The 21,053-nt window shown below is 32.8% G+C and overlaps 3 protein-coding genes and 2 non-coding genes across 12 annotated transcripts; 2 read left to right on the plus strand and 3 right to left on the minus strand.

Annotated features, from left to right (window-relative positions):
• Positions 1-603: 603 nt before the first annotated feature.
• Positions 604-5,290, plus strand: LOC100809496 (metal tolerance protein C2). Its single transcript, XM_003554165.5, has 10 exons — positions 604-1,113; positions 1,234-1,342; positions 2,259-2,298; positions 2,893-2,969; positions 3,747-3,835; positions 3,943-4,012; positions 4,140-4,178; positions 4,311-4,461; positions 4,699-4,788; positions 5,061-5,290. The coding sequence occupies exons 1-10, from the start codon at positions 789-791 to the stop codon at positions 5,160-5,162; spliced, it is 1,092 nt and encodes a 363-aa protein (XP_003554213.1). The 5' UTR covers positions 604-788; the 3' UTR covers positions 5,163-5,290.
• An 852-nt stretch (positions 5,291-6,142) lies between these two features.
• LOC121174110 (uncharacterized) lies at positions 6,143-11,047 on the minus strand. Of its 8 annotated transcripts, none has more exons than XM_041012556.1 (3): positions 10,767-11,047; positions 10,331-10,439; positions 6,143-9,767 (listed from the first exon to the last, which is right to left on the minus strand). In XM_041012556.1, the coding sequence occupies exon 3, from the start codon at positions 8,124-8,126 to the stop codon at positions 6,423-6,425; it is 1,704 nt and encodes a 567-aa protein (XP_040868490.1). In that variant the 5' UTR covers positions 8,127-9,767; positions 10,331-10,439; positions 10,767-11,047; the 3' UTR covers positions 6,143-6,422. The 8 variants fall into 8 exon arrangements, with proteins under 8 accessions (XP_040868490.1, XP_040868485.1, XP_040868487.1 ...); XM_041012551.1 differs by having other exon boundaries at positions 10,331-10,444; XM_041012553.1 differs by having other exon boundaries at positions 10,331-10,462.
• LOC113000643 (U5 spliceosomal RNA) lies at positions 9,280-9,397 on the minus strand. Its single transcript, XR_003265968.1, has one exon. It is a non-coding gene; the product is annotated as a U5 spliceosomal RNA (small nuclear RNA).
• MIR4416A (microRNA MIR4416a) lies at positions 10,804-10,933 on the minus strand. The gene has a single exon (NR_048764.1). It is a non-coding gene; the product is annotated as a microRNA MIR4416a (primary transcript).
• Positions 11,048-15,674: 4,627 nt separating the features above from the next.
• Positions 15,675-19,122, plus strand: LOC102661734 (uncharacterized). The gene is made up of 2 exons (XM_006604326.4): positions 15,675-17,486; positions 18,679-19,122. Exons 1-2 carry the CDS (start codon positions 16,164-16,166, stop codon positions 18,727-18,729), a joined length of 1,374 nt encoding a protein of 457 aa, XP_006604389.2. The 5' UTR covers positions 15,675-16,163; the 3' UTR covers positions 18,730-19,122.
• Positions 19,123-21,053: the final 1,931 nt, after the last annotated feature.

Consider the following 21,053-nt stretch of genomic DNA (forward strand, 5'->3'; position numbering starts at 1 on the left):
TCTAACAGCCAACCGAACCGAAAATATGACTTGAAAAGTCACTCTAATAGTCAACCGAAAAATATGACTTGAAAAGTTACTATTATAACCAACCGAAAAATATGACTTGAAAAATCACTTTTATAACCAACCCAAAAATATGATTTAAAAAGTCACTCTTATAACTAATCAAAATTTTAGAACGAAAGAAAGATGAAGAAGTTTGTCGGAAATATATCGGCTGAAATATGGGAAGGAGAAAGAAAAGTTGAGAAAATGTTTTTTCAAGAAATGAACTCTCTATGTAAAGAGTGAAACACTATTCAAATGTTTGAGCGATATGATACTTGAAGTTTTTTTTTTTTCAAACTTTCATTATTATCCTTTGTTCTAACACAAATTATTTTAAGTTTGAATATGAACATATTTAAACTTTTTGGTGAATGAATAATATTATTGAGGCTAAAAATTAAGCTATATCAACTCGAAGTTGGGAAACAAAAGAGTTAGGAGCAAAATTAAAAACATAAAATTCCTCATTTAGCTTCCAGGCATGCTTTGCTAACTTATATGTTTGAACATGAACACAATAAAACTATTTTATATTCAATATTTCTAGGTAGTGTCTAGGTACACTTATTTTAAAAGAAAACTAAGTGAAGAGTTTACTTTGACTTGGATCGCGGCACTTCCTTGAACAAGAAGAGGAAGTTTCAATTTGAGTGATAATAAAAGTATAAAAGCTCCTTCATTCCCTTCGCAGTTCGCAGCCAATCAAATCCATTCTTTTCTCTTCTCCTCCTCCTTCAATGGATTCTCTGACTTCCATCAACGGCGATTTCGGCTTCGCCGGCGGCACCGATCGCAGATTCGCGTTTTCGCGCCAAGCCTCCTTCCAACAGCCTCACACGCCGATAGACATTCCGGCGCACGGCCACCACTACTGGTCCGCGCGTGACGATAAACCCTCCTCCGCCTCGCTCCAAAGATCCTCTCTGTCCTCCTTCGTTTTCTCCGTTTTCCGAAACGTTAGGTCCGGCCACAGGTACATGAAGAGGCTCTTTCTCTTGATCTCGCTCAATGTCGCGTACTCCACCGCCGAATTGCTCTTTGGACTCTTCACCGGTCGCGTAGGTCAGATTCAGCGCTCAATTTTCATTACAACGATAATTTTACTTTTCAGAATTGTTTGCTTTGGATGATTCGTTTAAAATGAACTATTTCATATTGAATCTCTGCTTTTGGCGTTTTCAGGTTTGGTGTCTGATGCGGTTCACTTGACTTTTGGATGTGGTCTTCTTACATTTTCGTTATTTGTTATGGCCGCGTCTAGGAAGAAAGCCGATCGAGAGTATACTTATGGGTGAGATTTATTTACTTATTTATTGTCAGTACCTGTCAACAATGCTTCATTTCTTGGTTTCTACTTAAGTACTGTAACTGAATTTTGATGCCTAAAGTATGTAGGACTGTAGGAGAGGGGTTGCTTGGATAGTTCTTCTGGAAATAACCCTGTAATTGCTTTTGCTTTTTCTATTATAGTTATAATTGTAATAATTAGTTTTGGAGAATTTTTCTGTACAGTTATGTCATGTATCAAATTGTAGAACTCATAAGGTATGAGTGAATATGTATGACAAAGTGGTGCACTGACTACATTCTGTAGAAAGCATGATTGTTTTTCCCGCGTGCTAAAGGGAACTTGTTAGTTCTTTACCACCTGGTATTGCTAGATTTTATAAGCTGAAGAACCTACATTTGGCTCATGTGTTCCTTTTCTAACTTTTGTGCTTGGTGTTATTCTCTTAAGTTTTGTACCGAGGGCTAGTTCTTGATTCTCATGTAAGATTAAGGGATGGAGTTATGGACTTTTTTTTAAACTGGGAATAGATGAGTTTATTGAATGAGCATGGGGCTGAACTGACATGTGGAGGATTTTTTTTTTTTGACTTAATTGCTTCACTATTGTTACACTTGTATTTTAGCTTGAACCTAACACACATATCCATGTGTCCATATGTAGCAGTTTGCATCTCATGTACTAAAAGATAACTTTTTGCCATGTGTCTATATGCCATTGTTTGCATATTGTATTCAAAATATGAAAATGTCCAACAATCACTACTTAATGCTAGATGCAAACATGTCTAAACTTTGTACCTTGTGTGCGTGCATGCTTGTGTTGTGTGCACTCCTAAAGGTATTTTTAGTACTACTATTTACTGTTTGATTAATCATTTCAACCCTGTCTGCAGTTTTAACTAATGATTTAATTTCAGGTATAAAAGGCTAGAAGTCTTGTCTGCATTTACAAATGCCGTAAGTATTCCTCATTTCCTTTACTACTACTGTTGTTACTGTATACCATAGTGAATTGGTTACCTGATGCTGTTACTAGAATGATACTTCTATAATAAAATTAGTAACCATGTAAAAGTAAGCTGTATTATCAGTGTTACAGTTGATTACAAATCAGGTCTGATTCCTTTTGAGAGGTTTTTGACAACTTGACATGTAATTTTTATCCCGGATGTAAATATCCACAAAACAGAATTTTTATATTTATGTAGAACTATTTTTCATAAAAATCTTGTAAAATGCTGAATGATATTGCATAATAACTGGTAAAAAAATTCTGAATTGGCATGTTTAACTGTATTGAGTTGCCCAAAGATATATATATTTTACCAAGGCAATTTAGTTTATTAAAGAAGGGATAATACGTGACATTCTGGTTTGAATTTTACAATGTTGAGTCTTTAAATGACTGCTTGTATGAGGCTAAAAGAATTCTGTATGACATTGTTTTGAATTAACTATGGCAAACTTAATTCATTATTTTCTCCTGTTTGGTACATTACATCATATGCGCTAACATCTTGAATTTTCTTGTTCTGCTGCTTGTGTAGACAGCTATTTCTTTTGTTTATGTCATTCTCCCTAGCAGTTGAGGCACTTCATGCATTCATACAAGATGAATCAGAGCACAAGTAAGTTTGTACACACAATGACTGTTGTCTGTCAGTATGTAATTACTTACAAATTACAATTAAGTATTTTACATATCCAGCAACAAAGAGATAGGCAGTGATTTTTATAGTAAGAATTGAAATTTGTGTCTAATTTTTGTGGATGAGCTGAGTTTCATTTGATGCTTGCAAAGGTGATTGCTATTGGTGTCTTTAGTAATATGGTGCTATCCATATTTTGATGAAGGTCCAAGGCACAATTGAGTAAAAGCATGTTAGCAGTTGAGTTGATCATAGACATAAAGGTTCCTTGGCATTGTACCCAAGAGAAAGAGATGAATGAAGGCTTATGGCTTATGACTTACAAAATATTTTCTTCAATCAATATCTTCTTCTGATGGCTTATCATGCCACTTGTGTAGAACTATTTAAACTTGATCAAATAGTAGGATAAAATAAATTACCCTCTTCAAATAAACATAAAGAGAACTTAAATAGCAATAATAACTTTTGGAAAAGTCCACAAAAAACTAATGCCCATACAAGACAACCAAATTATTACCTTTCTTGAGGATGCCTATTATAAATGGCTAAAAATTACAATTTGTGACTTTTAGATATGTTGACCTTCCAAATTATGAATTCTAGATTTTGCTGTCGCCTTCATCACGTATGTAATAAATTGTGTTTCTTTCAGTATGGGAAGGGGTTGTTTGTCTAATTTGTGACATTTTCATTCTAACAATTTTGTTTTTTATTTCTTTCTAATTTTTATTTATGCTGACTATGTTCTTGTAGGCATTACTTGATTGTTTCTGCAGTGACCAATTTATTTGTGAATCTTGTTGGTGTATGGTTCTTCAGAAACTATGCTCGGATTAATCTTGGTTAGTATTTTTTGAATGTTCTTAGATTCACTTGATTTAACCTCTTCCCTCTTTTGGGCCTTGACCTGCAGCTTACAGAAATGTTTCTTCTGGAATTTGTCTTGCAGCTTACAGAAATGCAGAAGATATGAATCACCACTCTGTTTTCCTGCATGTTCTTGCAGATTCCATTCGCAGGTAGATATACTTGGATTTATGTATGTTGTTGGGCACGTGTAAGATAGTAACACCCTATCAATGCTAATGCATTTCCTATCCTCTGTATAAATTAATATTGAACTTACATACTTCAATGGTTTCTCAGTGCAGGTCTGATATTGGCATCCTGGTTATTGTCAATTGGGTAAATATCATTTTATTTTCTGAAATCTAGATTGATATGAAAAATAAGAGCATGCGAAAAACAATTGATTGTTTCTTAACCTTATCACTTTAGATATTGTAATTTGACTTATTTATGTTTCCTTCATTATAGGGTTCAGAATGCAGAAGTCTTGTGTTTAGGACTTGTTTCTGTTGCAGTTTTTATGCTTGTTCTGCCTCTCTTTAGGGCAACTGGTGGTATCTTGCTCCAAATGGCACCTCCCAGCATCCCAACTACTGCTTTGAACAAATGCTTGAGACAGGTTGTTACTTTTTCTTGGTCAAAATGTGTTTTGCACCACTTACATATACATTTGTTTTGAAATTTCCGGTTTAATCAAATAAAGGATAGTTTAGTTTCAAATTTATTTTTGGGAAGTGGTGTTTTTATCACAGATCCAATCTTGGGGCTGGGGGGTGATAGGTGCATTTTGCTCACTTTAGTCTGTTATTTAATTTGATACGTCAATGTGTCACTTCTAAATATATATTCTGTTCAGATTTCTGCTCGGGAAGATGTAATGGAAGTCTCCCAGGCTCGTTTTTGGGAATTAGTGCCTGGTTATGTGGTTGGTTCACTTATAATACAGGTAATTTATGATGTGTTCTCCTTTCCTTTATCAATACTGGTGCTAACTAGTGGGAGCAAAAAACTGAAACTTGATTAGTTATTTGTCTGGATTCACATCCCTCTAACGCTTAGTCTTGTTCAATTGGGCACCCAAGTTAAATGTTGTTCATCTATTGTATAGAGACCTAATTTCATTTTCAAATTTTGATTATGTTAGTGCGGCATGTTTCCTTTTCTTTTTATTTAGTAGCTTTAATCTAGATACTGACTTTTAGTGGGTCATTCTGACAGGTAAAGAAAGGGACGAACGATCGGCCAATACTAGAATTTGTGCATGGTCTATACCATGATTTGGGTGTACAGGACCTCACGGTGCAAACTGATGATGCATGAGACTATCTTAACACTTTTATGCTAATAGTTATTACCAAGGATTGTATACGCATTAATGTCATTGTTTATTACTGGTGGAATAGATGGTTAACGTGATTTCTCATTTAAAAAGGATTATTGATTTTTAACCGGCATCGTTTTTCCTGCCAAAATTAACGAGTTTACTTTAGTCACTATGTAAATGTTTATATATGCCCCTTTACACTAAGAAGCGTATCTGATAGATAAGAATTGGATGCTTATAAATACGTATGAAAAATTTCGTGGATATATGGACAATTTTGAGAAATATTCCAAACAAATTTAGATATTATCTGTGTAATATTTGACTGTAAGTAATTAGTATTAGAGGAAAATAATTGACTAAAATATAGGATTGACAATAAAAATTTATGGGAGAAGATTGTACGTGCGTACCTTTTATTTGATTTGGAAGCGCTATTTCTTTCACTAATTCTTTATATTCTTTTTATTTTTTCATAAACAAACCCTAACTTCATATCTGCATAGGTTTAGAAAATCATTCTAAGTTCTTTATTTTTGGACAACTCTGCTTAACCAAACTCATTTTCCATCCTTTGGTTGTTGAATAAATTTCGTAAAAAAAAAGCTCGGGGGATAGTATTATCATGTCTTCCAAACTTGTATATGTCGTGCTCTCATTAATTATAGCTCTTTAGTTTTTCTTTTTCTAAATAACAGTTCAAAGATAAAAAAATAGTATTATTTAAAAACTAAGATATTAGAAGTATGTTTGAATTAATTTATTTAGAACAAAATGCTTTTTAAATTTTTATGTGTTTAGTTTCATTCTAAAGAATTGATTCTTTGTCCAGAATTGATGTTGAATTGTAATTTTTGATAACTTTTACATTGAATACAAAAAATTGTTAAATATTATTATTAACTTATTTTCATAATAAAAATATCTAAATATAAATTATATTACTTCAAAATTAATTTTAACTAAAGTCAATTTTGACAATACTCATGTGAATACACACATACATGACTACAAGTCCCAGAACAAACAAAAGCTAAAATAAAATACTTGCACAAACGTTTTCGATAGGCAGTGCCTATACTGGCATTACTCATGAGAAGAACTAGTCTTGCATATGAACAAGGAATGTGTTGTATAATATAAAGATAAAGATGAGAATCAGGGAGACTACCTAACATATTATATCAGTTTAATTACACATATAACATAACGTAACATAGTGTAGTTTTCTTAATTATGGAGGGATAGTGAGGCCCTCAGTTTGTGGTAGCATTGGGCGTGGAGGCCAACACGTTTGCTGCATACCTGTGTCTCATCATTCCTGATAACTCCAAATACTTTGCACTCTTTTTAAATTCTTTCCAAAAACACTGTCCTTCCCGGTGAAAGTAGCCTTTGCATTGGCCACATTCAAGTGTCCATCCATTGCAGCGTTCACCACAGGCTCCGCATTCATTGTTCTGCTCAGTTTCTTCAACCAAAGCAAGAGGGTGTGAGTGAACATCATATTTGAAACTGCCTCCAAACTTCACACGCCTAGACTTGCCAACAACACAAGAAGGGTGAGCACCAGAGTCACAATCATCACAATAATAAAACCATTGCTTCGGAGACATTTTCTCATTGCAAATGCCACATTCATGTTCCCTCAAACTCCCTTCCACGAAATAGTTTAGACTTAGAGGATGCTTGTCATACATGTGCCAAGTCTTACTCGGTAGAGTAGCACATCCACAATCAACAGAAAAATCCTCACAAACATCACACACATACACAAGCTTCGACCAAAGATGACAACCTTTGCACTGCCTAGAAACGCTTGTCTTCTTGAGGAACAAGGGATGCACGTGACTTTCATGTTCAATTCTCTCTTCAAGGGTACCACAACAAACATCAAGGTCGAATTGACACACATCACAACGGTAAACAAAACCATTGCTCAATCTTCTGCATCCGTCGCACTTGTAAATGCCATCATAAGGAGCCTTGGATTGAAGAGTTAGAGGGTGCGTGTGAAACGGGTGTTGCTTCGTTCTTGGTAATTCGGCACAACTTTGGTGCAAAAAGAAGCCACAATTTTCTTCTTCACAGGAAAAGAAAGGTGGCATGATGGGTCGGACACACGCATCACAGAGTTTATCAAAATATTTCACATCATCATCACTCTCTTCCTCCGTGAACTTCAACAAATGTTCATGACCAAAGAAACTAAAAGTAAAATCAATATCTTGAGATTCCTCAGTTTCATAGCCTGTGAATGATTCCTCATCTTCGTACTCTCCTCTTAAATATTGTTGCGGGCACTTCAAATGCACGGCAAATTTGCATGTTGAGCAAAAGTAACCCGCAAAAGCTGGACTCATTGCTTCATTACAAACACCACAAGTTAAGTTACCCCAGAAACCATAAACATGAAGGGTATAAGTGAGCTTCAAAGGGTGGTCATGACCTTTTATTCTAATAGCAAGAGGCAATTCAGCGCAGCTAGAATGAACCCAAATCTGACAAATGGTGCATAAGCAAGCAAGACCCTCGTTTGCATGCATGCCACAAGCATAACAAACAAAAGATTGTGGATTTGTCACAGACAAAAACTCATGCTTGTGGCCATCATCAGGGTTAAACTGAGAACCACATGAGACATCAAGGTCATAGTTGCAATGATAACAATGGTATACGAAGTTAATGAAGAGGCCTCTACAGGAATCACATATGTATGGTCCTTCATAAGGGGTGGTGGAAAGGAGAACAAGGGGGTGTTGAGGGTGAAATGGGTGTTTCACATGGCGTGCAATTTGTGCGCACTTTTTGTGAAGGACGTAGTTGCATTGGACGCAGCAGAAGACAGGACCTGAAATTAGTTTTTCACAACCTGAGCAAAGGACTTGGTTGTTGTAATTGCTGTCTTCCTGCTTTAACAGAAGAGGGTGGATGTGGCTGAAATGCTCCATCTTCTCCATGTTTTGAAATTATGGGTGGTTTTCTGATTTTTGTTTTTGGATATTTAAGTACTTTTGCTTGGGTATTTGGATACAGTTGATTAGGGATTAAGTATACTGTGAACTTTGCTTCCCATGTAAGACATCAAAGATGATGTAAACGGATATGCCTTATTCTTGTTTAACCAAAGAAAAAACACAAGGAATTTCCTACTAAAGGAAGGAAAGACTTCTCGTTTGACCACGGAACTAGGATTGTACATTTCACAAATATGTTTATTTGTATATTCTTTTATAAGAATATATGTGGTGATTCTTGGTTTGAGCTTGAAACATGTTATGAACTTATCTGCCCATGGGGAACTGCAATACTCAGGCATAATTTTGGAGTGGAAGAATGGGTTGGGGGAGATCAACGAAGGCACAATAACTTTTAAGTTGATTCCCAAATTCATAAAGAAAAGAATTTTAAGTTGCCTTCAAATTAATCAAATTTATTAGCGTATATATAAGTGAGATAAAGTTTGAGAGTGACTAACAAAATAAATTGCTTAGTTTGACTTGAAATATTAATGTCTAGAAAGAGTTTTTTTTTAAAAAAATTTATGTACAAAGTATTCATCAAAATTTTAAAATAATTAATTTTTATCTGAAAATCTATATCACCATCTTTAATATTTTAATTTATGTTTTTTCATTCACATATTCAAATATAAGATTCAGTAAAAGATTAGTCTAATTTCACTCCGACAAACTTCCCAGTGGGTTGAAGAATATATAACTCAAATATGATTCTGAGTAATTTGAAGAAAAAAACCGTATTGCACAAATACCTCTTTTAGGTCAAGAAAACATACTTTTAGGTACATTTTTATTGGAAAAAAATATTTGTAGATCAGAACGTTTTACATTATATTGATATGAATATCATTAAATAAGGATTAACTAACAGTAATCAAATATATATTTTTAGCATTACATAATATATTCAGTAAAAAAAGTAAAAGTCAGGTGAAATTTTAAATTAACCATATTTTGTAAGATAAAATCAGTAATAAGAACTGAAGGAGAAATAAGTGATTCTTAGGTAAGATCTACAAGAATGAAAACAAATTAACAGTCTAACATATAAAATAAGCATGACGAATGCAAAAAAGGTTAAACTCATAACAGAGTTTCTCTATACAGAGAAACTCTTCCAAAAATAGGCGTATGTCGCTTTATGTAACGGCTACACGGTATTCTTTAGTAAAAGGCGAAAGAATAGTTCGCTTTGTAGCCATTACACGACTCCGTAATTTTGAGAGACTAGAAGCTTTCTTTTTTATACCATCAATAGTTATCTTCCTCTCAGTACACTACACGATGTGGGCTTTAATAAGAAGCATAGACAAGCACACTCGACTCGTCCTTGTGGTGTCGTTCTTCCCTCATTGCTAAGAATGCTTCATGTTTCATATCACTTCCAATTTCATATCTTTGGCTTCACTCGTTCTAGATCTCAATGTCCTAAAACAAAGGAGGAAGGAAAAAATTGTTTCTATAATCACTGCCCTTCTCGATGGAAGTAGCATTTGTATTGGCCACACATTCTAGTGTCCAACAATAGCAGCATTCACCGCAGTCCACAGGCTTCACATTCACGAGTGTTCTGCTTAGTTTCTTCCACCAAAGTAAAAGGGTGTGGGTGAACATTTTCAAAGATTAATTTTATTAATAATTTGAGATGGGAAACAGTATGATGCATAAAAAAAATTAATTGGGATAGTCTGGTAAAAATATCCAGCAAAGTCACACTCATCAAAGTAACAAAACCATTGCTTTGTAGACATCCTCATTGCAAATGCCATATTTAAGTAGTTTATGCATAGAGAATGCTTGTCATACATGTGCCCTCCCTTACACGGTAGAGTAGCACACCCACAATCAACATACAAACACATGTTTCGACCAAAGACGACAGCCTTTGCATTTGCAGCCTAGCAAAACTTGTCTTCTTAAGGAGTAGGGGGTGCTTTTACAACTTTCATGTTCAACTCTGACTTTATAGATATAAATAGCATAGCTTAGATCAGATCGATTATTGAATCAACAAAACATTGTTTTGCATTATATAGATCCAATTATCGTTGAATTATGATTTCAAATATATAGCTGAAGCTTTTGGACTTCTATTGGCATGACTTTTGCAGTTGGAATATGAAGTAGAATTGGGTAATGCATACCTAATTCCCTATTTGAACTTGTCAGCCCAGCCTTCTCAGTCAAATCTTCTTGTTATCCACCACTCTTCTCCAATTCGGGCTTCCATTCTGAATTCACCCCCCTTTTTTACTTCACTAAATGTAAATTCAGTGCTTTATTTCACAAACATAGCACAATAATTCAATTAAATAATAAAGCAAAATACATACTTTAATTCAAACATAACATAACATTACATGCAGACATAAAATTTAAAGCAAGAATCATGTATCATGGAGATCAGAACTAGAAACTAATTAATACAGTACTTGTTTAGTACTTAATTTGGATAAAAGATTGGAGAGACACACATGACATCATATTAATCCTACAGAATGGTAAGTGAATTAAGGAAGTGAACACTCACAAATTAAAAAAAAGCAGAATTGGAGAAACTGGAATTGATGAGGAACTTACGAGCTTTTGATGAATGAATGGTGTTATCAAAGTTTGGGCAACTCTGGCCTAGGTGAGAGCGACCCGTATCGATCAAAACACAGTCAGTACAAATTGTTAGAACAAACCGTGTGAGACCAGAACTGAACCCAATCCATCGATACGCGTTTCTCTCACCCAGATCAAAGATGACCATAGGAGAAGCTTTAATTTTGCTTGCTTGGTGCTTATCTCTTCTCTTTATAATCATAAATTTTTACGGAGCCGGCACAATTGAATCCAGAGTCCACACCATATCCACTAGTTCCAAATATGAGTTATATATATATATATATATATATATATATATATATATAACTTTTGTTGATCAGTGCCTATACATTACGTTCATTTACTAATTACTATTCTTAATCTTGAATTCTTAATGAATAGATGACGTGTGTATAACACGTGAAAAACATATACGAGTATTTTATTACTATTTTTATTTGTCGTATAATAATAATAGTATTATGTATATTATTCAATTATTATTGATATCTCAAATTGTCATCCACTGATATAGCTGTGTTTTCCGAGGATATATAACTCTTATCATAGACTGACACCACATTTTTTGGATCTAACGTCATTACTTACCAATTCATTAAATTTAAATATATTGTCAGCATATAAAATTTTTATTATATAATTATATATTATCATCATCTATATAAATATTTTTTTATTAGATTAAATGCTTATTAAATTAATTAAAATATTAATATTACATATAATATAATATAATATTTATATTAAAATTTAATGTAGAATTTAATTTCAATAAAAATATTACAATATAAATATGATATTATATATAATATAATAACATCTTTCGACAGCTTAGTAATACCTGCAACGTGCTATTTCTAACTAGAAGTTCAACATGTCTGAAAAGCAAATCACTATTTTCCACGTGCCATTTTTTATATGTATTTTACGTGAGGTATGAACTGAAGATTTGTAAAGTCCCTTTCTCAATTACTACTAACAACTTAAACCCCAAGTGTTTTAAAGCTTAGGTAAGCACTGGTAGGAGTTTAATTGAATATTTATCAAATTGATTATTTAGTTATTTCAAAATACAATGTGTCATATTGAATGCATAATGAAGTCTATCTGTATGTATCATGGCCTGTAGAATTCATAATTAGTGATTGTTTCTAACAACAAGACTAAACAACAAAGCATTCCAACAATTTCAAGTAATAAACACTACTTTACTACAGAATCTCCATCAAAAAGAAAAACTTTTCGAAAACAACTTTACCAAAATTAGAGAGTTATTGCAGGGTCTCCATTAGTGGGTGACGAATACACGGTATTCATAAGAAAAAGGCCAAAGAATAGTTGGCTTTGTGCTCATCGCATGGATCCATGTCTTCTGAATAGGAAAAATGTCTTTTTTTATATCATACGTAGTTCAGTTCCACACAACACACTAGCCGATGTGGGCTTTATTAAGAAACACTGAACAAACACACTTTACTTCTCCTCCCTTTATGTTCTGTCTGTGGTGCCTTGTTGTCACGGCCTCAGTCTTGGGAACACTTGGCACTCACACTACATCAACAGATGCAGGAAATCTGGTCCCAAATGCAAGTCTCTTATTCGCAGCTCCACCATCAGCTACTTTGGCGCTTTACAAAATCTGTTGGTCATCAAGTGGATGTGCATACATGGTTGCTGCATTTGATGCTACTATACATGAAGATATAGATGTCATATTCATTTTCATAGGTGGAGGAAATCCTAATTATGTTCAAGATTCAAGACTCTATGTTACGTGGTGCATTTCTTGCAATGAGGAAAAGTTTTAATCACAGTGGCCTTAGCTGGAAATGATGGTCCAAACATAGGAACTGTAACAAATACTGCGCCATGGATTGTAACAATAGCAACTAGTGGCATTGAAAGGGCTTTTAAGAGCATTTTACAGTTGTGAAATGGCAAGAATGTTACTGTAAGTTTCATTCTTTTGCCATTCGAATATTCTGAGAGACCGAAGTAGTTTTATCCATAGTTTAATTACGACAACCATGATTCTTTGTTACTCCCCGGTCCCCATTAATCAAAATTTCATTTTATAAACATGGTTTGCGTATACCTATGAATAATTTACACGGGACACTGGAATTGGTAACAACTGAAATTTCAATTTGGTGTAGATTTTGTCAATAACATGAGGCATTATAGAATTATCCTTATAAGTATACCTTGAGAGAGTGGCAAGGATTTTACAAAATGCAAGACCAAATAATTAGTTTTAGGAATATAAAAGTAAAGTTTGCCGAACATTTGAGAAGTTAAACGGTTCTATCAATAACCAATCTAATGTTTAATTTGTGTCTCGATGAGAAATTTTGTCATGAATTTACTAGTGTACATCCAATAATTGAGGATATGTAGGGGGTAGGAGTGAACTGTTTCAATTCAAAATGAAAACAGCGCCTTCTCAATGGGATTGATGCAGCCAAAAACCCAAAAAAGACAAGGAAGAAGCTGGGTAATTTTCCATTGTTTGTCAATAACACCTGATAAATTGTTCAACAATAAGTAGCAAAGAACATTTTGATGCAGACAGATTCTGCTATGAAGACTCCTTAAAGCCAAAGCTTGTTTACTGCGAATTAGGATCATGGCATTGACTTTTATTAGAACCGTTTGTTCTGCTATGAAGACTCCTCAGTTCTGAAATTATCCTTTTAAGCCACATTGAAGTTATTGTGAAAGAAATTAGGGCCATTGGTATTAATAGAAAGTCAGTAATATCCTGATGTTGCTCAAATTTTCATGGCACTTGCTATCATTGTGAATAGTGGCACAAGTAACATTATTACCAAATACATGCAATCCACAAGGTAAAGCATGCTCTTGTTTGATCTTTGAATCACTTATGAGATTGATAAATAGCTACTTACTATTTTTTCTATAGCTTGCTTAAACCAAATATTTCTTACAAAACAAATCTTTTGATCGTAGTATCTTATACCATCAATTCTACATGAATTTCTTGTTCAATTATGCAAGAGCCATGACATACAAAGGCAAGCTCCATTTGTTACTACATTTTCAAAATGTTTCTCAAGCTATTAATAGTTACAAGTTTTCAACCTTCCTATTGTTGGTGGTCCTTCTCTATTATGCTTTTACTAGTGACCAAAAGGTTGGTATTTCAGAACTGAGGGTAACTGAAGGTGTTTTATAATCTATTTAATGCAGCTCCTGGAATTGACATCTTGGTTGATTTGTTTGTGTCGTATATATGCTCAATCTGAAGGCCTTGCATGACAATTCACAAGTATAGGTCACAACTAGAGATTTTTTGAGATGGGTGAATTCAATTTGTTTATATAACCTTTGTTAAGCCAAGCCAAACCTATGAGCAGGAGAGTTAACAACGAGGCAGAATTTGTCTATGGTTCTGGTCAATTGAACCCAAGAAGTGTGAGCCCTGGTTTGGCCTATGATGTTGATGACTTTGGTTATATCTAGTTCTTATGCCATGATGGTTACAAATGAAAATGGTTCCAGTTTTAGCAATTTTAGTTTGTTCTCTCATAAATTCCAGGTCACGATGCTATAACTACCCCGCAATGCAATTTGGCTTGGAAAGCAACAAAGGCATAAGAGTACGATTTTTCAGAAGAAGAGTGACCAATGTAGATCCTGCTCCAACAATCTACAGTGCTACCATTAGATCACGGAAGGGAGTGGAAATCACAGTGAAGCCTACTAGCCTCATTTTTTCTAAAAACCTGCAGAAGATGAGCTTCAAAGTTCAAAGTAGTTGTGATTGTGAAAGCCACATTTACTGCAAGTAAGAAAATTGTATCAGGTTCCTTATATGGAGAAGCCCACGTCACATTGTAAGGGGCCCTATTGTTTTCAACAATCCATAATGTTACAGTTAGCAGTGAAACTATGCTTTTAAATTAAGTTGCCTTTCTAGCGCTTGTTGTGCATCATGTTGACATTCTGTTCACCATATGATTACGAATCTCTCTTGAAGTCTGTTATCTAATGCAATCTCTCTCTATCTGCCTTTTTTTTAAAATGTTTATAGTTCATATTACGTACTTTTTATTTATAAATTGAACTAAATTGTGAACATTGTTATTGCATATTTACTCATATACTATAAATTAGAATCTTCGACTTCGATATATTACAAGTGATTTATTTTTTTAAAAAAATTATCTATTAATTGAATAAGTTAAATGACTTAGAGATTGTAGAGTAAGAAGAGGACACGGATTTTTATCTCATTGTGTGTGTGTGGAGTAAAATGGCAAAACAGTAATTAGTTGAGTGTAAAATATACAATTATAAGTCAAATAAGAAAGAATATTAATATTAGCCGCTGAGTAAAAGGGAGAGCAAACTTAGTGATATATTACTCATACAGCTCGATCAATTCAAACTATTTTAACCTATCTTCTGACCGCCAGTCTTATATAATGTTGGTTTCAGGAAGTTGCTTCTGTTTAAAGTAATAGAAGGTTATAGAAAATATGTTATATGAATTTAATATTATGCACTATGTTTACATGTAACTGATCAGAAATTATATTTTATTTGTATTTTAAAGTAATTATTAGCAAAACAAACAACTTACTAATTACTATCTAAATATATAATTTATGATTGTAAGAAAGTGTAGTAAATATTTATATACTATTTTCTCTTTAGTGGATCAGAAGGTTTTGAAGAAAAGAAAGGTTTCGTTGTAAAAAAAAATTTCTGTAAATCTTATCATTTAAACTCTTATTATTTTATAAATTTTATCACTTAAATTTTATATATTTATATATTTCATGATTATATTAATATAAAATGATTTCGTTTTATTTTCTTAAAAAAAATGGTGACACATCGGATAAAATGCATAAAAATTAAAAACTTGATTAATAAATTTTTTACAAGAAGAAAACAAATGCAGTGAGCATATATAAGGCCATAACCGTATGGTACATAAGAACAAAAGAGCGTCCGGCGACTAAAATGTGGGAATCTTTGTAGAAACCTAACCTAATTAAATATAACTCTTCTTAGGTCACCACGCTATCCAATTGATCCCGCACTTCTCCCTTCACCCGAAACCTTTTTTTACCTCGGTTTGACAGATGAACAATCCAAAACATCAAAACTACGGAAATCCCAACCAAGAATCAGCCACGTGCCCCCAACCAACACACGTTAGAATTTTCTATAACTCCGAATAGCATAGCATCTAGAGACAACAAGAACAGTAACAGCTAGCTTTCAATTATTCCACCAAAGAAAGAAAACAGTAGATAAGGAAAAAAAACACCTCACAACTCAGTAATATATAGATGGACAAGTTCAATTGTTCAAGTACTTTCACAAAAAAGAGAAATGGGATCATTGCACAAGGACCCAAATGTTTTCCACTTTAGCCATCCACATCCTTTGGACTGTACCACCCCACCCTCCACAGAAAACAATAATATTGTAAGCTGCTTTGGATGCAAGCTAAAAGTTAAGCATGGTGAGGACTATTACCAGTGCAAAACATGTGCTTTTTCTCTTCACCATGTGTGCTACAAGATGCCCTTGATCACAAACCACCCTTCACATCCAAGCCACGACCTAGTCCTTCTTGCTATACCTTTATCATCATCATCACCTTACACCAAAGCCACCCTCAACTGCGTGGCATGTGGGAACCATGTCACGGGCTTTTGCTACCACTGTGCCGAATGCAGCATCTTCTTTCACTCGTTGTGTCTTGCACTTCCCCTGTCCCTCGAAATCACCTTCCACCCCCACAAAATCAAGCTTGAGTTTTCACCACCGTATGATTTCTTCTGTGACTTGTGCAACAAACCCAGTTACAATAATGGGTGGCTATATAGGTGCAACATGTGTGAATTCGATACTCATATAGTTTGTGCCTTTGAAAACTTGGAGCCCCACTTGTTTCAAAACCCGTCTTTCCCTCAATCAAGCCCTTTGTTAAGGCAACTCACGAGTTACCAAGTGGAACACAAAAGGGTTAGTGCAAGTGTTGGTGATAGTTGCAAAGGGTATGAGTATGAGATCATGAGTTTGGTGGCACAACAAATTGGTGGGGGAATCAGAGAAAATTCTGATGGTGCAGTCGTTGGATGGGACAAGAGATTATACAGTAGTCCAAGGAAAAAGCATAACAAAACTGGGAGTGGGAAGATGAAGATTATTAGTGAACTTGAATTACAAGAAAAAGAACTAAGTCCTGCTGAACTTTTATTGAAGTTAGAAGAAAGAACACCACTTCGGGATAAATTGACTCCACTTTCTGATCATTCGGAAACACCGTTTAGTAACCAATATAGTGACTCATATTTTTCAATAGATTTGGCAAAGTCATATTCAACCCATCATGGACGTAGAAGTCAGGTACCAAGAGAAGTTGGTAGTGACCAGATAATTCGAGCTGTTACTATGCCAGAGAGAGTAATTGTAAGCAATTCTGGACAACGTGAAGAACCATTCGGTCTAGTTTATTGGCCATTCAACGATTCATACCATGTGGGGCAACAGAATAAGGTGAACAACGCAGCGTTTTACATCAAAGAAGGACCAACTACTGATTTTGGGAAATCAACTTCAAGCCAGAGAATCGTCAAGAAAAATCCTAACCAAAACATTGCCAAAAGGTCTGTTGATCAAGATCAAACAATTGCCAAATCAGAGTCAGTAAGTTCAATTAAACTAGTGCCTTTTATTTTCTTCAGCCAAGCTTTTGGGTAGATCTGGCTAGAATCGCTTCATTCTATTTTTTTTTATTTGTTCAGCTAAAAGACAAAAATCATTCCACATATTCAATCCATATATAATAATCTATCCTTTTTATGTATCAATTTTTCTTTTATATATATATATATATATATATATATATATATATATATATATATATATATATATATATATATATATATATATATATATATATAACGATTTTTTTTAAAAAAATAAAGACATAAATTAAAATTAACTTGGTATTTTATCAATATATTTCCTACTCTCTTTTTAGAATTTGTAAAGTAAAAAAATAGGAATTTAAAAATAATAGAAAAAAAACAAATATGAAAAATTATAAAATTATAATGAAATAATTATATGAAAACAATGATTATAAAAAAAGAATGTAAAGTAAATAGAAAGATAAGAAACGAGAGAAATGAAAATTATTTGAATTTAGTAATTAAAAAAGAAATATATAGGAAGAAATAGATTATTAGTGTTAAAAATAAGAAGAAAAAACAAATTTGGATCATGATTAAAAAAGAAGACAAAGAAGGGTGGGTGTATAAGTTTACTTCTCTCTTCATTTTTTGTTTTAAAAAAAAAAGTGAAGAGAAAGAAACATAATAGAAAAGTTGATAAAAAAAAAATTACTTTGAGAGTACTAATAATACACTTTTTAACAGACTTGTCTTTTTTTTTAGTATATATTTAAGGTTTATAAATAATCATAGAACTAAGGTATATATGAAGGTAAGATGGACTCTTTTTTTTTTTTGTTAAATTTATTAAAAAAATTATAAATTATGACTGATGTTCGTTATAAATAAGGAATTAATGAGACTGTAAAATTTTGTAATTTTTAACAAATAGTAGATAATAAAAAATAATATGTTAAATAATATACTATCAATACATGATAAAAATGTATTAACAACATCTTTTATAAAAACTTTTTAGTTTAAGTTTTTAATTAACCAATGTTTCAGAATATCGATTAACAAATGCTGTCTCCTTAGTCTTAATTTATCTGCCTTCCGACAGGTGAAAACAGCAAGCTAAGGGGTCATTTTCATTATCATGACACTAAATAATTATAATTAATTTTATACATAACAATGCTATATTTTAATCATCCTTTCAGGAAAGATACAGCTGTTCTTGTTGGAGGAAGTTCCTAACTTGCTGCCTTTAATTAGCACAAGCACGTGGAAGACACACGATTTTTGGAGCACAGAATATGAAATCTGTGAATAAGTTGGTCTGCAAATTTCACGAGAACAGAAAGCTATAAATATGGCTAGACACACAAGTCTTACAACTTCACGTCATGTTTACTTCGGCAAACAAATTAATATAAGAACTATAGATGACTTTGTGTTATTTACGTAGTAACAAAATGGACAGATCCGCTTTTGTGTTAGTTAGTTATTGATCATTGATTTAACAATATCTCCTTCACTTATTAACATTACATTTTAACAAAAAAAAAAATTAATTTAATTTTGAGTCTTTCTTTCATTTATATATTATTTAATTTTTTTATTTTTATCCGACATGAAATCTTATCTCATGCACATTTATATTCCAAAAATTATGATTACTATTATTCATTAATTATCATGCCATTTTTATAGAGACAAAATTTAACACACAATATGACATTAATAGAAATTAGAATAATCCAGTAACGAATTTTTTCACCACCACCACAATGCAGGGACGATGGATGGTATCATACCATATACCATAGTGATCTGATTATTCTGATCTTCGCAATATGTTTTGTTAAGTACACAAGAAACTAGAAAGAAACAGTAATCACAAGAAACTAGCGTACTTTCTGCTACCTAAGCTAGTAGTATATGTGATACGATGATGATCACAAGTATTAGATTACATATGCCATCATTGCAGAATCAGAGAGATACCCATGCCAGCCCTAGCTAGGGGAGAACTAGTCCCACTGTTAATTCTGAATTCACATTCCCCCATTTGAAGCACAAAGTGCTCGGACAACCAGATCTCACTGCTTAAAGAAAAATTGAAATCGTAAAGGGATCCATCGATTAATTCTTCTATGTAGTACAACCCTTTTAAGGGACTGAACCGTGGCTACGGTTGAATCAATTATCAAATGATTGTGATTTCCATCATTAACTTGCTAGAATTCAATGCTCACCCTATTGACTTTGTCTTTCTGCTACACCTACTAGCTTAGTCACGAGGTGCTGGTAAACAAATATTCTCTATTAGGGTAAACACAGCATATTTATTTCAGTGTTTTATTTGTTCTCAAAATATTTATTATTCTTTTAATAGAGAAAATTGTGTTTTTAATCTTTATACGTTTGGTTAAACATAATTAAGATCCTTATACTTTCATATCAAAGAATTTAATTAGTTTTCAAACTTAAAAAAAGACATGTAGATTTAATCTCTATTATGTTTTATTTTTTATATAAACAATCAATTAAGAATTAAATTTATATGTTTATAAAGGAGTAATGACGATGTTCATTTTACTCACCTTTTTATAACATATTTTCATTTTATTTTTCTCATTATTTATCTTTTTCATCACATATCATATTTATTATTTTCTATTTCCTTTTTCTTTTTTTTTTCTTTTTCATCCACACTAATCCACCCCAAATGGGATGTGCATTTATTATTATTCTTTTTATACAAGAGTACCTTCACAGACCTTAATCATGTTTGACTAAAAATATACGTAAAGATTAAAAATATATATTTTTTCTTTTAATATCCTTGATATTTGACAATAATATTTTAAATTTTTTCACAAAGATATTTTTGTTAAAAAATCATATATATTATTATAATTAATTTGTGTAATTAATATTTTTGATTTATATTTTACTTTAAAAGAAATAATATGAGACAAATAAAGTATTTATTTGTAAGTTGTAACTGCTTGTGGTGGTCGATTGTCTTTTCCTTTAATGGAATGACATGATTTTTTTATACCATATATATGACGAATGTGAGGAACTAAAGATGCTTATGCTTTAGCATAAAACATCCCAAATTCACCTTGCCAGCTGTCAACGTACATCCAACGGAATAAAATGTCGTAAAAGGATTTCTATTTTATCTTGCATGTGATAACTAATTAAAAAATCTCAACTTTAAAATCTCAACTTTAGAGAAAAATAATAATATGTAAGACATTAATTGAGAAAATAAATTTAAGAAACATAATAAAGAAATAGATCCGAAAAATATTAATTTAAGGAGCAAGTCAAAAGCTAGCAAATAAATTTAGACTTTTTTTCTGAGTAGCAAATAAATTTAAACATACGTAATTATACTAAAAACTACAAGACTTGAAAATTTAATTTTATATATAAATTGGAACTTACACCTAATTTTCAGAATTAAAGAAAGAAAGACCAAAACCACCGAAACTTACGCTAGCCTCCTATAGATCCATCACTGGACATAAATATCAAGTATTAATTTGTTCAAAATTTTATTTAAAAAGTTGGATCTTTT

Source organism: Glycine max, chromosome 19 (assembly GCF_000004515.6).
Source record: "Glycine max cultivar Williams 82 chromosome 19, Glycine_max_v4.0, whole genome shotgun sequence".
Taxonomy (NCBI): Eukaryota; Viridiplantae; Streptophyta; class Magnoliopsida; order Fabales; family Fabaceae; genus Glycine; species Glycine max.